Here is a 17138-nt window from a genome sequence, read left to right as displayed (position 1 = left end):
ACTTGGTAAAGAGGATACAAGTGGTACCCTACATTCAAGATAACACAGCAGAATAGTTAAGTGTCCAGCAGATGAGTGGAGAAGAGTAAGGGGAAATCCAATAGATTATGAAGTCCAGAAACAAAGCAGACATTGGAGAGTCTGCCCATGGGCAGAAATATATCCCTGAACTGCTCTGCTATTTGAGGACAGAAGTGGGCAAGAGAACTAAACGCTGAGTGGAGATGGGGGTGTGGGCTAGAGATGATGCTAAAATAAGAACATGGGATAGTTTTTTGGACTAGGGGACTTTGCCACAGCAGATGGGGAGGAGGTTGTAACCTGGGGCAGAATACAGGAGGCCAAAACTGTAACTCACAACAAATCCCACCCATTCTGGCCTCAAACACTGACAGGTGTAGAAATGGGCCAGAAGTGAGCCTGAGGATGGGAAGATCAATGGATTCAGTTGAGGATCTGGGGGGAAAAAAACGTGTGGGAGAATGACAAAACACCAGCCTAAAAAAGTTCCTATCCCCCAAGATGACTCAATACCTAAATCAGGACTAGGGTTTGGAAAACACATTTTTTTTTTTTTTTTTTTTTTAACTGAGACCCACAGTAACAAGTACATTTTTCCTGCCACCCAGTACACAAATACATATATATTCTTCCTAGTGCCCCAACATTGGTTAAGTGGCAGTGACTCACTCAAATCAGTGAGTCTTGAACTAAGACTACAAACCACATGCTGCAAATTGCTGTCCTGTTTTTCATTAAGAGTGGGTCCTGATATCAAACCATTGTAATGGGTGTGACAAGTATTTTTTCAAATAAAACAGAAAATAGAGCATATTGCAGACAGCAAGGAAAAACATTACTTTCTGAAACTTTTGGTTCGCTTTTGTATTTACACGTGTGCACTGAGTCGCGATGTAAAGTTTGGATAACAAAGACCTAAAGTACACCTTGAAGGAAATGGAAATGGATGTTACATTTACAGCCAAATGAGGGTGTTTTACACACAGAGCTAACTCCAGGAGAAGCGAGCTAACAATTACGGAACAGGTACAGTACAGGGCGGGAGCCTTCACAGGAATTAACATATTCACTCCCAACTGATAGATGAGGAAACGGAGACTCAGTCACATTGCTAGTCTGTAGCAGTCTGAGATTGGAAACCACTGATGTCCGGGTCGAGCCCGCTCCGCTGCCCCAGGAAGCGCCAACCCGCTACGCATGGAGAGCCCGCCATCGTCACTGGCGGTGACTGGGCCGCCGCCCGCCTTCTGGAGATCAGGGCGGCCTCTGCCCCAGTAGGGCCGGGCTGAAGGCGGGACGCCCACATCGAATCGCTTGGCGCTGGGACAAACCCGCTCTCCCTGGAGACCCAGCTGCGGGGACTTCACAGCCCAGTGGTGAACGGGCGAGGTCTCGATACCCACGACGCGCGTGGCTTGGCCCTTCCGAGCCACTATCCCCAGCCCTAGTACGCGCCACTCTCGCGATATGAATGGCCGGGCCCCTAGGACTCGTCACTGACCCAATTTCCGCTCCCTGAGAGGGGCCCAGTCCTGCGCGGGCCGGGACAGTACCTGAGACAGGAGGCGCCTCCGCCATCCCGTGCCGCAACACCTAAAGCGAGCCCTGCAACCTAGAAAGGGCTGTCACCCGGTCACGTGCCCTCGGCTTCCGGCGCCGCAAGACTAGTCGCCTCTGCGCGCGCGGTGGACAGCCACCGAGGTTGCGCTGCCTGAGTGAACTGTGCGGTACGTCGGTGACGTCAGACACAAGCGCCAGGCGCCGGCCTACAGTCCTGGCTGTAGGTAGTAAAGCTCGCGCCGGGTGTGGGAGCGTGCAGGAATTTGCGTAGTCATTGTTTTTGAGATTCGCGGTGCTCTCTTGCTACCATGCTCTGTTGCCCTGGCACCCAACCAACTTCACATGGCCTGCTGGAGTCAACTCAGACGTCACCTTCTTACCTAGAGTAGTTCAGGTTTGAAGTTAAAAAACAAAACCCTGCTAAGTAGTCGCAGGGGAATGTGGGGGAAAATAACGTGCAAAACAAACGATAACAAGGCTAATATACAGAGAACTCTTACAAAGAAGTTAGATAACTTCTAAGCCAAAAAGCGATATAAAAACCATGTGTTAGAAATGGTAAAGGATTTGAACCGGCAGATGACAATAAAATAAGATGGATACTGAACATAAAGGGGAAAGTATGGAGGCGCTGATAATTTGTAAAGTAACAGCAGTAAAAAAAATTTTTTTTAATGTTTACTTTTGAGAGAGAGACAGGGAGGGGCAGAGAGACAGACAGACAGAATCTGAAGCAGGCTTCAGGCTCTGAGCTATCAGCACAGAGCCAGTTGCGGGGCTCAAAACTCATGACCTGAGCCTAAGTTGGATGCTCGGATGCTCAAAGGACTGAGACACTCAGGGGGTCCGAAAGTAACAGAATTTTAAATGAGCGTGTGGAGTTTGTTTTGTTGTTGCATTACTAACTAGAACATAACATTTAAGTGTGAAGCAGCTGCATTTGTAAAGAAAACATGAAATAGATTAATTCACATGTGGGTTTTTCTGTTTGCTTTTTTACACTTGATCTTAGCCAAAAGACAAGAAACGATTTTTAAATTTTATTTTAGAGAGAGAGTGTGCTAGTGGGGGAGAGAAACAGAGGGAGAGAGAGGATCTTACCAGCATGGAGCTGACCCGGGGCTGGATCCCATGACCCTGGAATCATGACCTGAGCTGAAATCAAGAGTGGGACCCTAAACCCACTGAGCTACCCAGGAGCCCCATTCACGTGTTTTAATATGTCCTGTCATAGGCATTGCTTTAAGTGCTGGAGGTAGATGGTGAAAAAGACGAACATGGTCCCCACCCTCATGAAGTGCATTATCTAGTAGAGGAAATTAAAAACTAAATAATTTATAAATTAATAACTTGTAGAATAATTTCAAATTATGTTAGCATTGTGAAAGAAATGGGCAGGGTAACAGTGATAGAGACTTAATGGGATCTGCTCCAGAAAAGGTGGCCAGGATCTTTGAGGAGAAAGAAAGATGAGAAGGAGCTAGCTAGCTAGCTACATGAGGATTCAGAGAGAAGGAATAGCATGTGCAGAGGGTATGAAGAAGGAAAGACCTTGAAGTGTTCAAGATGTTGAAGTATCTGCAAGAGTGGCACAGTATGAAATTGAAGAGTTAGGTAAGGAAATCACTCAGATCACCTGCAGGCCATGATAAAGGATTTTATTCCAAGTGCAGTAAGAAGTTATTGAAGGGTTCTAAGCAAAGAAGTGGTATCTGAGCTACACTTAGATTTCTCTTCCACCCAAGGAAACAGTGAATTGTGGGGGGAGAAAGCATAGAAGTGGGTAGATCAGTTACATTTTTGTATTACACTAATGCAGAAGATGATGGTGGCCTTGGGCTAGAGTGACAGCAAATGAGATGGAGAGAAGAGGACAGATCTGAGGTATATTTGAAATATAACCAGTGTCCAGCTTCCAAACTTTTTCCATACCGACGGGTGTGATGTGATACCTTATTGTAGTTTTAATTTGCACTTGATTACTAATGAATCTGAACATTTCTTAATGATCTTTTTAGTTTCTTCTTTTTAAATTTATATCCGTTGGCCATTTTTCTTTTTCTTTCTTTTTTTGATTTTTGAGAGAGAGAGAGTGCAAGTGGGGGAGGAACAGAGAGAGGGAGACAGAAGAACCGAAGCAGGCTCCACACTGGCAGCAGCTAGCCCGATTCAGGGCTTGAACTCACGAACCCTGAGATCATGACCTGAGCTGAAGTTGGATGCTTAACTGACTGACCCACCCAGGTGCCCCCATTGCCCATTTTACTATTGGGGTTGCTTTATTTTTCTTGCTGATGGTTTCTTATATATTGCAGATATCAATTCCTTATCATTTTTAGACATTTCAGTTGTTTTCTCTTCCATTGTATACTAATTTTGTACTTTACTGAACATAAATCCTTAATTTTGACACATCAGCTCATCAAACAAACAAACTATATTGTCACCTTTAGAAATTGCCTGATGTTGGTGGCTCAGTCGGTTAAGCGTCTGACTTTGGCTCAGGTCGTGATCTTGCGGTTTGTGAGTTCGAGCCCTGCGTCGGGCTCTGCTGACAGCTCGGAGCCTGGAGCCTGCTTCAGATTCTGTGTCTCCCTCTCTCGCTGCCCCTCCCCTGCTTGTGCTCTGTCTCTGTCTCTCAAAAATGAATAAATGTCAAAAAAAAATTTAATTACCTGATGTTTCAGTCTGGGTCCAGTTCAGAGAGAAACCACGCAATCATTTGAACAGAGAAGGTCTTATTTATTTAAAGACTTATCAACTATAACAGAGGATTGGAGAAATAAGGAATTGACTAGTAAAGAAGTAAAAAACAAACAAACAAACAAACAAACAAACAAAAAAACCTCTAAAATAATAAAGGATTAGCAATATAAGGAACAGCGACTACCTCTATGGTTGAGATAGACTGCCCACTGAAGATCGCCTCAGAGCTGAGGTGCAGACCTTCTCAGAGAGGATGTGTCTGTGGCTCACTAGATGCCAAGGAAGCAGTGTGGTGCTACAATGGCAGAAGCTGCTAGAAATCTACCATGTAGGATGCTAGGGAAAGTAAATCATGGGGAGGTCTCAGAAAAGGCACTCTACTATAAACCACCTGAGGTGGTGCCAAGAGCAGTTTCTGGCTGTTGGCCACCATAAACTGAAAAGGCCAGGGGCTGAAGAAGCTCTGTACGTTGCAGGAGCCAAACACTGGAGAAGCTGCCTGTAGCACAGAAGCCTGCCTAACTCAAACTGTAGAAATAGGAAACAAAACCTTTTCCTCTTGCGATATCTCTCTGGTGCCCTCTACTGACAAATTTTAGTATCTGCCAGCTGATAAAGAATATATTTTTTAAATGTTTACTTATTTTTTAGAAAGCACAAGCGGGGGGTGGAGGCAGAGAGAAGGGGACAGAGGATCTGAAGCAGGTTCTGCGTTGAGAGCAATGAGCCCTATGCAGGGCTTGAACTCACGAACCACGAGATCATGACTTGAGCCAAAGTTGGATGCTCAACTGACTGAGCCACCTGGGCACCCCTTGGATAAATATTTAAAAGGGTCCACATCATTTCACAGAGCAAGCAAAAAGGATAAATTTGGAACTGAATAGCAATAATTCATAACTGGCATACTAGGGAAAATTTTCATTATTTTCAAAACTTGTAAATGAAGTAAGCAAACAATTATCTTGCCCTCCCTATACAGACAGTATTTCATACAACATACCAAAATGTATGACAAACAATAAAAGTGGTATTCAGATGGAAATTTATAGCTATAACTACTTGCATTTAAGAAGTCCAGGGGCACCTGGGTGGCTCAGTTGGTTAAGTGTCTGACTCTTGGTTTCGGCTCAGGTCGTGATCTCACGGTTTGTGGGTTTGAGCCCCATGTAAGGCTCTGTGCTGACAGAGGGGATTCTGGGATCCTCTCGGGATTCTTGGGATTCTCTGCCCCTTTCCTGCTCTCTCACTCTCTCTCAAAATAAATAAACATTAAAAAACAAAGTCTAGACACTGGAATATTATTCGGTACTGAAAAGAAATGAGCTGTCAAGCCATGAATAATACATGGAGGAAACAAATGCATATCACTAAGTGAAAGAAACCAATCTGAAAGGCTATATTCTGTATGATTCCAACTATACGACATTCTGGAAAATGCAAAACTGTGGAGACAGTTGCTAGGGCTTAGGGGACCGGAAAGAAAAATAGGCAGAGAACAGAGGCTTTTTAGGGCAGTGAAACTTTTCTATGATACAGTGGTGGATACATTGTCAAAACCCATAAAATGTACACCAAAAGTAAACTCTACTGTAAACTATGGACCTTGGGTGATACTAATGTATCAATGTAGGTTCATGTATTGCAACAAATGTACCACTGTGGTGTGGAATGTCAATAATAGGGGAGGCTGTGCATGTGTGAGGACACGGTATATGTGGGAATTCTCTGTACCTTCTTAATTCTGCTGTGAATCTAAACCTGCTCCAAAAAATAAAGTTTATTAATAAAAAGAGACAGACCTCAAATCAGTAGCTTAATCTTCTACCTTAAGAAACTAGAAAAAGAAAAGCAAACTAAACCAAAACAAGTAGAAGGAAACAATAAATGTTAGAGCAGAAATAAAATAAAAATAAGAAAATTAAAAAAATCCAAGAAAACAAAGTAATTCATCAAACAAAAAGAAAAAATTGTCTTTTAGCTTAGATTGACAAGAAAAAAGAAAAAAATTATTATAATTAGGAATCAAAGAGGGGGACATTACTATGAACTTTAAAGAAGTAAAAAGTGGGGTGCCTGGGTGGCTCAGTTGATTGAGCGTCTGACTTCGGCTCAGGTAATGATCTCACAGTTCATGGATTCGAGCCCCACATCAGGGTCTCTGCTGCCAGCGCAGAGCCTGCTTCAGATCCTCTGGTCTCCTCTCTCTCTGCCTCTCCCCGTGTGCTATCTCTCTCAAAAAATAATAATAATAATAATAAAAATAATAAACATTAAAGAAAAAATTCTCTCCCTCTCCCTCTGCTCCATCCCCCCCCAAAAAAGAAAGAAAAAGAATTATAAGGGAATACTATGAAAAGCTTTGTACTAAGAAATTAGATTACTAAAATGACATGGGAAAATTCCTAGAAATATACAAACTACCAAAATGGACTCAAGAAGAACAGAAAATCTGAATAGACCTATATAGCAAGTAAAGAGATTTAACTAGGAATAAGAAAGCTTCCAACAAAACCCAGGCCCAGATGGCTTCACTGGTGAATTCTACCATACATTCAAAGAAGTGACACCAATCCTTCACAAACTCTCCCCAAAAATAGATGAGGAAGGACTACTTCCCAACTTTTTCTCTGGATGAAAACTCTGCCTTAGGGCAATCAATGCCTATCTTCCCGTTGCAGAAATTGATGGCAACAGCCCAGACTGTCCATGAAAACAGACTGAGACTGATTAGGCATTCTAGGGCAATGGTTCTTAGCTCTGGCTACATATAAGAACTACCTGGGGAGCTTTTAAAAATCCAAGTGCCCACACCATATTCAGATTCATTATATTAGAATCTATGGGGGGTAGGAAAATATAAAAGGAAAACTATAGTAATATGGATAATACAGGTTAAAGTGCCAAACTTTTATGTTCTTTCAAATTCTGTGTCTCCTCTCTCTGTGCCCCTCCCCACTTGTGCTCTGTCTCTGAAAAATAAACATTAAAATACAAATCTGACCTGCTTTTAACTCTACATGTTTCTCAAGTCCAACCCCTCCTCTCCTTTCCTCTTTCAACTCTGGATCTTTCCAATCTCCTTTGGAGAGGATATCATTGGATCATTCCAATCTCCTTTGACCTTGCTAAACTTCCAGGGCTGATAGATTACAACCTAAGGATACCACCAGTACTCATTCAGCTTCTAATGGTTAACAGGTGAGATACTGAACAGAGATATTGACTGGTGGCAGCTACTGGTGGAGTGATTATCAGAAGCTATGTTGTGCCTGGGACTTTGCCACAGGACTCATCTCCATTTTCCTTAAATTAACTAAGATTGACATAGACCAAGACCTGGCTTTAGTTCTTTTCCCAGTACAGCAAGAATTAGCAGAATGACAAAAGTGTTAAGGAATCTTCAGGAAAAGGAAAACTGGTCAGAAGCAGAAAATCGACTTTGTGGTGCATGTGTGGGGAGTGGAAGCAATTACAGCATTTAACATTGAAAAGCGGGACAGAGCAAAGAGAGAGGCTGCAGAGAAATTTCTGGGGTTCTTATTGGCAAGTGACAGGAACCCAACTCCAACTAGTTTAAGCAGATAAAGGGGTTTACTGGCAGAATTCTCAGTTCACAGAATTAAAGGAAGAGTTGCCGAGACTTGGAGCACTCTGGGAATCTCAAGGATCAGAGGTTTGGCTCAGTGCCATTAGGATTCTTTCATTCAGCCTCTCATCTTGGCTCCCCTCCAGCCTCAATATCTCAAGCTTCTCATACTGACAAAGAATTTAGGGGGTGGGGGAAGAAAGCATTTCCCCTAGTTTCCATTTAGTAAATTCAAGGGAAGAACTTCAACAGGCACAGCCTGGTCTCTAATTGGTATTTTTGCAATAATCACACAGTTATAATTGGGGAGGCAGTTCTGTAAAAAAAAAAAAAAAAAAGAATGTTGTTCTGAAAGGACTAAGCAATAAACCATTATAGAGAGGCAAGGACCAAGTCACAGGCAGCTTTGTATGCCTTGCTGGAGGTGTCAGGGAACCATGAAAGACATTAAGTAGTGACTAGGTCAGATTTGTATTTTAATGTTGATTTATTTTTGAGAGAGAGAGACAGAGCACGGGGGGGGGGGGTGCAGTGCAGAGAGAGAGAGGGAGACATAGAATCTGAATCAGGCTTCAGGCTCTGAGCTGTCAGCACAGAGCCTGACATGGAGCTCGAACTGGGGAACGGTGGGATCCTGACCTGAGCCGAAGTCAGTGCTCAACCGACTGAGCCACCCAGGCGCCCCCAGATTTGTATTTTATTTTATTAAAAAAAATTTTTTTTTCAACGTTTATTTATTTTTGGGACAGAGAGAGACAGAGCATGAACGGGGGAGGGGCAGAGAGAGAGGGAGACACAGAATTGGAAACAGGCTCCAGGCTCTGAGCCATCAGCCCAGAGCCCCACGTGGGGCTCGAACTCACGGACCGCGAGATCGTGACCTGGCTGAAGTCGGACGCTTAACCGACTGCGCCACCCAGGCGCCCCCAGATTTGTATTTTAGAAAGAGAAGCATAGCTGTGATGAATGGACTCAAGGAAGCGAAACTGCACGAAGAGATAGCAAGTCATTAATTCCAAAAGACTATGGGATGGATGTCTAGGTTAAGGAAAGTTGAAAGAGGAAAAGAGGGAAGGGGTTGGATTTGAGAAACATGTAGAGTTAAAAGCAGGGTTTGATGATTAACTGTGCAGAGTGAGGCAAAATGTAGGCATTAAGGACAACTCAAGAGCTTTCTGTTTTGGATGGAGGATGATTCCATGACCTGAAACAGGGAAAACAGGAGGAGGAGATTCAGGTCTAAGGGAAAGGTAATGGCTACCTTGGCCACTTGAATGCGAAGTGTTTGTGGGCTTCTGGAACATCCAAATAATTCTTAGGCAAAAAGCTGGATATGAATAGGATTCTGAAACTCAGGGGCAAGATCTGGGATAGAAGTATAGATTTAGTGGTCAGTAAAGTCATGAGAATAGTTGAGTTCAGTAAATATAAGTGATCAAAGAAAGAAGTATGATAGCTAAAAGTTAGAATCCTAAGAACACTAACATTACAGTTAGTGTTTCAGAGCGATGAGGATTTCAGAAAGGAGTCTTAGAATAGTCAGAAGAACAGGAAAACCAGAGAGCATTGTCACAAAAACCAAGGGAGTAGAGATTTTGTTAGAATGATTGATCACGGGTATCCGATGCACTAAAAAGGTCTAGTTGGAAGACTATCAACCATTACATTTGGCTATACATGGGGCACTGATAACATTGGCAAGAAAGAAAGCAGGAATGTTTGCTGAGAGTGAATCCCAAGAAAATAAGCTCAATTTAGATATCAGATTTTAGGTAATGGTGGGACATTTCATTGGGAATGCCCAGTACTGAAAATAATGAAGAGGTCTAGACTAGTGACAATTATTTTGAGTCTTTAGCAATAGGTAATTCATAAAATGTTGGGTGTGACGTGTTTCAAAGAGAATATAAAGGGTGAGAGGAAGTCCAAGATTGAAACTATAATGAAAGAAATATTTAAAGAGCTGAATGAGAAATTATAGAGAGGCCAAGGAAGATTTCAAGAAGGTAATGATGAATAGTACAAAGGCTTCTTGAGAGGGTGAGATTAGTCTGCACGAATGAATCATTAAAGACCCTGCAATTAGGCAGGAGTTTGGACTCCTGGCACCTTCCAAGAAAAGAATGAAGCCTCTGTTTTTGTTGTTAATAATCCTTCAAATGAGAATAGCAAGCTGCAAAGTATAGTTAACCCTTGAACAACATGGGGAATAGGGCACAGTTGAAAATCTGCATCTTGGGGCGCCTGGGTGGCGCAGTCGGTTAAGCGTCCGACTTCAGCCAGGTCACGATCTCGCGGTCCGTGAGTTCGAGCCCCGCGTCGGGCTCTGGGCTGATGGCTCAGAGCCTGGAGCCTGTTTCCGATTCTGTGTCTCCCTCTCTCTCTGCCCCTCGCCCGTTCATGCTCTGTCTCTCTCTGTCCCAAAAATAAATAAACGTTGAAAAAAAAAAAATTTAAAAAAAAAAAAAAAAAAAAAGAAAATCTGCATCTAACTTTTAACTCCCCCCAAACTTAACTACTAATAGCCTACTATTGACCAAAAGTCTTACCAATAACATAGACAATTAACTCATATTTTGTACATGTATTAGAAACAATAAAGTGAGGAAAAAGAAAATATTATAAGAAAATCATAAGGAGAAAATACATTTATAATACTGTACTGCAAAAAGTCCATGTAGAAGTAGATCGTGTTCAAACCTGTATTGTGTGTCAACTGTACTCACGACCATTACCTCAATGATTCATCACAAAAGCCTTGTGAAGTGAGCATGATTTTACTAATAAGGAAGGTTAGTGAAGTGACTAGGCTACATAGTAGTTATTAGACAGTAGATGAGGGCCCAGGCCTGGATTGTTCTTTATTCTTTCCTCTGATGCTAGCAGTTAAGTTTGATTTTTAGACTGAATCAACATTAAAATTATATTATTCCTGTACTAGAGGTTTTAGGCTGAAGTGATATTAAAATTGTATCCTTTTGAAAAATATTTATTGAGTATAAATAAATGTCCTGTACACATTAAATATCAAGAAATATTCATTATTGATTACAAGTCAGGCTGTAATACTGAGGGAACCACAGAATCAAAATATCCACTCATGATATAGTAGTGATAATTCCATTTCAATATCAGACATAGTAATGAATTACTCACAAGACACAATAAAACCCATCAAAAAGGCTACCACTTTAACCAACCTATAATACCACAATAGAAAATGGTTTTGAATCATAGTATAAGCAGTCCCAATAATCTCATCTTTGTCTTATCAATTTATCAATTTGAGATTGTGGAGTTAACACTATCTTAGAATGTAAAGATTCCACTTCCTTGGTTTTATTTCAAATTATTATTAATAAATGAAAACAAGTCATACATAGCCACTGATACTTTTAAGTACATTAGTCTTTCATAAGAAAAAAGACATAAAAATTTAGTATGAAGAAAGCATCCCCCAAACAATGAGTCTCTTAACGGAAAAAAAATAAAAGAGCACTATAATTAACCTTTCCTTCGAAGAAAGGAAAGAAACATAAATCTGTTATGGTAAATTCGGAAAGATAAATATTTCCTAGTCCCACAATATGTGTTTATTTTACACGATGTATTTGAATGATGCAAGTCTATGAAGCAGGGATCTGTGGTAATCCAAATTCATCCACCAGGACTCCATCCTGTGAAAAGAAAGCAATGTGTAGTGCCACTGTTTTTCAGTTGATAAAACAAATGATCACAAGTTTTTAGTAGTCAAAATTCATTTCCCAATGTTTAATCAGTGAACACCAAAATCCCACTGAGAAGATTAGAAAGCATTTTCATGAAAGATAAAGGGTGAAGTGATAAGATAAGAAAAGACTAGAAAAGCTCAGGGTGGTCCTTTGCAGCACAAAGGAAGAGTGAAAGAGCAAGAGACACTTACGAGTAAACTAGGAAGGGTCTGGGTGGAAAGGATGAGGAGTCAGTCCTTGCCTCCAGATTCCCATTTTCACTCTGATGTCTTTTTTTTTTTTTTTAACTTTATTTATTTTTGAGACAGAGAGACAGCATGAATGGGGGAGGGGCAGAGAGAGGGAGACACAGAATCTGAAACAGGCTCCAGGCTCTGAGCGGTCAGCACAGAGCCCGATGCGGGGCTCGAACTCACGGACTGCGAGATCATGACCTGAGCTGAAGCCGGCCGTTCAACTGACTGAGCCACCCAGGCGCCCCTCACTCTGATTTCTAAAGTGAACCATTATCTTTTGTAGCTTCCCAATCCTTAAAGGAGCAGTGCCCCAGGACAGGCAGTTATTTCCATATCATACTTTTCTACAAACTTAGAGACAGCAATACTACTATCAATTAAGAAACCATATCTCAACGGCACATTTAACGCAGGAATCTGTGACCTTCTAAAAGTAGAAATAACATAGATGCTTCAGGGTACTGAAAAGGTAAGCTGTGGTGGGTAGCGTTAATAAAAATCATTTCAGGTAGGGGCAACTGGGTGGCTCAATCGGTTGAGTGTCTGACTTCAACTCAGGTCATGATCTCATGGTTCATGAGTGAGCCCTGCTCACTGGCTGTCAGGCTCACTGCTGTCAGTGCAGAGCCTGCTTTGGATCCTCTGTACCCCCCGCCCCTCCTTGCTTACACATGTACTCTCTCTCAAAAATAAATAAAAGATTAAAAAAAATTATTTCAGGGGTGCCTGGATGGCTCAGTCGGTTAAACGGCTGACTCTTGGTTTTGGCTCAGGTCATGATTTCGTATTTCATGAGTTTGAGCCCTGTTTTGGGCTCTGCGCTGACAGTGCAGAGTCTGCTTGGGATTCTCTCTCTCCCTCTCTCTCTCTGCCCCCTCCCGCTCACACTGTCTCTCTCGAAATGAATAAACTTAAAAAAATTAAAAAAAATAATTTTAGGTAAGCTGAGAAAAAGCAACCTATAAACCTGGAACCCTGAAATGACCAGAGACAGGGGTGGGGTGGAATGAGCACTAGAGAAAAGTAAGATTACTCTAGACTCAAGGAAGAAGGGAGGGTACGGTAGGGGGAAGATGCACATTCATAGAAATTAGCTATAAGGGACCTTGGAAATGATCTACTTCCCACCTTTTGCTCCCCACATTTCACATGCAGGAAAAACTGATAAGGTTCTGAGAGAAAACAAGAATTTCTAATTTGCTCCAAGTCATACAGTAAACAAAGGCAGAGCTGAAACTGGCTCTCACTCAAGGACTGTGCACACTGAACGTGCACATTGGGAGATAAAGCAAACACCAAGGAGATAAGGCAAACAGAAAAAATGGCAAGAGAAAAAAATGACACATTACACCAGGAACTAAGATGGAGTGAACAGGATTTCATAAGCAACAAAATTTTATCTGTTTATAATAATGACAACTGTGTAGCTTTGGACGGGGCTTTCAGTGTGAAGTCCTTTTACATACAAGATCTAACTTGTTCTGCACAACAATTATGTAAGATAATTGTAATTATCTGCATTTTACAGATGTAAGGATCAGAAAAGTTCACAACAATTAAGTGATTTGTCAAGGTCTCATAGGGAGTTAGTGGCAGGACTGAGACTTAAACCCAGGAGTCCTGATTCTTTACCTTGCTAATGAGAAACTTTCAACATTAAGTTTTATACTTAAATTATTAATCCCTATTTAAAAAAATCCACCTGGAGCATTCCCTTTTGAATATACTCTCTCTGTAAAGAGAGCTTTCATACTATTCTTCCTTTCTGATTTTAGACTCTAATAAACTTTTGCCTGCTGCTCAAAAAGAAAAAAAAAAGTCCACCCTACAATTAAGCAGTGTGTATGGAAGATAGAACTTTCCTTCACACTGCTGCCCAGCATGGTTCATGAATGTGTTGGTAATGCTTTTCCAGGAAATACTGTCTGAAACCTAGAAATGGCACCCAGTGCAAGCTCACAAGGGTAATTCCTGGGCCTCAGTGACACTACGTACACAGCCTGTCCACAGTCCAATGCAAGAAAACTAGACTTTCAAGGGGTCCCAAAACAATGACTAGCACGGTCTTTCCCCGTTCAAACTTAAGACTACCTTGTAGATTCCCAAATTGGGATCAAGCATAAAACCTTAACCATTTTGCATAGCAAACATAAAGAGAAAAAGCTTTCACCTTATTCTTTGTGTCAGTGGGAACGCCTTCTGGAATTGCAGGTGCAGATGCCGCTTCATCCAAGTAAGAACTGTCTTCATCAGCCAGAAGCTCGTCACCCAGTGCATCCAACTCTGAGATTGAAACGGTTGACATTTCAAAAACAGTTATGCAAGAAAACTGGCAGCTAATGTTAAGAAAGTTAGCCAAATTATTATGAGACATGAATTTCAAAACAAAGGGAAAAGGATTTTTAATTTTTAAAAAATGTTTTATTTATTTTTGACACAATACAAGCAGGAGAGGGGCAGAGAGAAAGGGACAGAGGATTTGAAGCAGGCTGTGAGCTGACAGTAGTGAGCCCAATGAGGGGCTCAAATTCAAGAACTGTGAGATCATGACTGGAGCCAAAGCTGGACTCAATGGACTGAGCCACCCAGGTGCCTGGGGGGAAAGGATTATTAATCTCTATTTTCAAAATAAAAGATGACCATCTTAAGAAATTTTCAATGGAACTGATGTGGTAGAATCTATGAAAAACACAAATCAAAGTAAAACAAAACAACCATTCCCCACAGGTTTACAAAGCCCTAGTCTTCATGAGAAGAGTCTATATATAGCTATCAGTTGGCCAATTCAAATTAGAAAATCTGGACAATAACAAATGTAAAAAATTCTCAGTTATTGATGAGCTTGAGAGAAGGCAGTGAAAGGAGGCATGAAATCGTTGCATACTGAGTGACCATCACATGAAATCAAGCTTTAAAAATATGTCTATGGTAAAGTGAGTTGGAAGTGACCAGGAAGAATGACAATAGCAGATAGAGACATAGCAGGAAACCCAGGATGGGAAATAAAATAAAGAAATGAATGTGAAAAAAAAAAGTTCTAGGCAAAAACAGAATGGGAGAAAGAAGGCAGGGGGTGAGAGGAAGGGAGGGGGGAGAGAGAGGAGGAGAAGGAGAAGAGGAGAAGAAGAACTGAGATGGGAATCATGTGACAGAAAATCCTGTGTGAGGTGGTTCTGCCATCTACCTAGTTACTCATGCTAGACACTGATAGACATTTTTTTAATGTTTTTTTTTTTTCAACGTTTATTCATTTTTGGGACAGAGAGAGACAGAGCATGAACGGGGGAGGGGCAGAGAGAGAGGGAGACACAGAATCGGAAACAGGCTCCAGGCTCTGAGCCATCAGCCCAGAGCCCGACGCGGGGCTCGAACTCACGGACCGCGAGATCGTGACCTGGCTGAAGTCAGACGCTCAACCGACTGCGCCACCCAGGCGCCCCTAATGTTTTATTTATTTATTTGGAAAGAGAGAGAGAGAAGTGGGGGAGGGGCAGAGAGACGGAGAGACAGAATCTCAAGCAGGTTCCACACCATCAGTTCAAGGCCTGATGCGGGGCTGGATCTCACAAACCGCAAGATCATGACCTGAGCCGAGATCAAGAGTCAGACACTTAACTGACTGCGCCGCCCAGGTGCCCCCGACAAACATTCTTGACCTCCCCTCCTTCCACATCCACTTTTCTGTTTCTGCTAATATCACCTTAGTCGCTATCATCTTTTCTTTAAAATTTTATTTATTTTTTAAATTCCAGTATAATTAACACACAGTGTTATATTCACTTCAGGTGTACAATATAGTAATTAACAATTCTGTACATTACTCAGGCTCATCATGATAAATGTACTTACCCCCATCACCAATTTCGCCTGTCCCCCACCTACCTCCCCTCTAGCAGTTTGTTCTCTATAGTTAATAGTCTGTTTCTTTATCTCTTTTTTCTTGGTTTTGTTTCTTTTTTTTTTTTTTTAATTTTTTTTTAACGTTTATTTATTTTTGAGACAGAGAGAGACAGAGCATGAACGGGGGAGGGTTAGAGAGAGAGGGAGACACAGAATCTGAAACAGGCTCCAGGCTCTGAGCGGTCAGCACAGAGCCCGACGCGGGGCTCGAACTCACAGACTGCGAGATCATGACCTGAGCTGAAGTCGGCCGCTGAACCGACTAAGCCTCCCAGGCGCCCCTTGGTTTTGTTTCTTAAATTCCACATATAAGTGAAATCATATGGTATTTGTCTTTCTCTGACTTATTTCACTTAGCATAATACCCTCTAGTTCCATCCATATTGTTGCAAATGCCAAGATTTCACTCTTTTTGATGGTAATATTCCATTGTGTGTGTGTGTGTGTGTATCCACATCTTTATCCATTCATCTATGGATGGACACTTGGGACTGCTTCCTTATCTTGGCTATTAAAAGTAGTGCTGCAAGAAATATAAAGGTGCATGTATTTTTTTCAAATTAGTGTTTTCATTTCTTTGGGCAAAGGCTCCTCTCCCTGAGGCCAGGCAACAACCCCTCCCATTTTTTTCCTATTATCTCCTGCTCATCCTTCAGGACCCATGCCTGTGCCCACTCCCAACTAGGATAGATTCCCCAGCTATGTGCTCCATGGTACCCCACACTTCTCCTTCCCAACAGTTTGTGCTCTTGTAATTAATCACTTGAAGTAAGTTTCTTACCCCTGGTGATGGAAGCTTCATAAATGCAGGGACCATATTTTCCTTCTTCAATGTTGAATTCCTAGCACCTAACATAGTACCTGGCCTATGGTAGATACACACGAAGTACTTGCCAGTGACTGTTTCTTGATCTGCTTTGTTGTTCTGAGGGAGAGGACTCCAAAAATAGGGAGAGCAAAATCAAAAGGAAAATGGCAGGGAAACGCAGTGCTTAGATACCAAGTACCAGGTCAGCAGACACTTTTGCCCATATTTTCCTCCAGAGCTTATCTGTCCAAGAGTTGTTAGTGGATCATGCACATCTGACATGCCAGCTTCATAAGCTCTTTGCCCAGAAACTGTACCATAAACTAACTCTCACAGAACCTTCACTGGAATTTTAGCATTTGGGAAAAGGTCCCAGGAAGTTGCTCCTTTCAGACTCTAAAACTTTTTTTTCCCAACTGCTTTTCCCATAACATACCTGCTTCCAGGTCATCTTCGTCTAATTCTGGGGTGCCATAACTACGGCTCAGTGCTTCTTGGATTTCACTGGCATCTTCCATCATATCTTCTAGCTGGTCTTGTAAATCCTTGTAGAAATGTATATGACAGTTTTCATTAATTTTTTACTA

At 41.8% G+C, this 17138-nt stretch overlaps 2 protein-coding genes across 3 annotated transcripts in view; both read right to left on the bottom strand.

Annotated features, from left to right (window-relative positions):
* NFX1 (nuclear transcription factor, X-box binding 1) overlaps positions 1 to 1725 on the bottom strand; it is a 75013-nt gene extending 73288 nt beyond the window's left edge. Inside the window, exon 1 of one of the 2 annotated variants that reach the window (XM_040481467.1) lies at positions 1575 to 1725. In XM_040481467.1, coding sequence (XP_040337401.1) covers positions 1575 to 1599 — 25 coding nt within the window. In that variant the 5' untranslated portion in view covers positions 1600 to 1725. The remainder of the gene's footprint in view (positions 1 to 1574) is intronic. The other variant, XM_040481466.1, reaches the window with a different exon arrangement.
* Positions 1726 to 10849: 9124 nt separating this feature from the next.
* The window catches only part of CHMP5 (charged multivesicular body protein 5), a 15445-nt gene continuing 9156 nt past the window's right edge, over positions 10850 to 17138 (bottom strand). The window contains exons 6-8 of the mRNA XM_040481464.1: positions 16988 to 17096; positions 14014 to 14126; positions 10850 to 11553 (exon numbers count right to left, since the gene is read on the bottom strand). Coding sequence (XP_040337398.1) covers positions 11503 to 11553; positions 14014 to 14126; positions 16988 to 17096 — 273 coding nt within the window. The 3' untranslated portion in view covers positions 10850 to 11502. The remainder of the gene's footprint in view (positions 11554 to 14013; positions 14127 to 16987; positions 17097 to 17138) is intronic.

This window comes from Herpailurus yagouaroundi, unplaced genomic scaffold, assembly GCF_014898765.1.
Source record: "Herpailurus yagouaroundi ecotype Mexico unplaced genomic scaffold, PumYag 160, whole genome shotgun sequence".
Lineage (NCBI taxonomy): Eukaryota > Metazoa > Chordata > Mammalia > Carnivora > Felidae > Herpailurus > Herpailurus yagouaroundi.
Note: the sequence above shows the minus strand (reverse complement) of the source record. Positions and strands in the feature narration are given on the sequence as shown.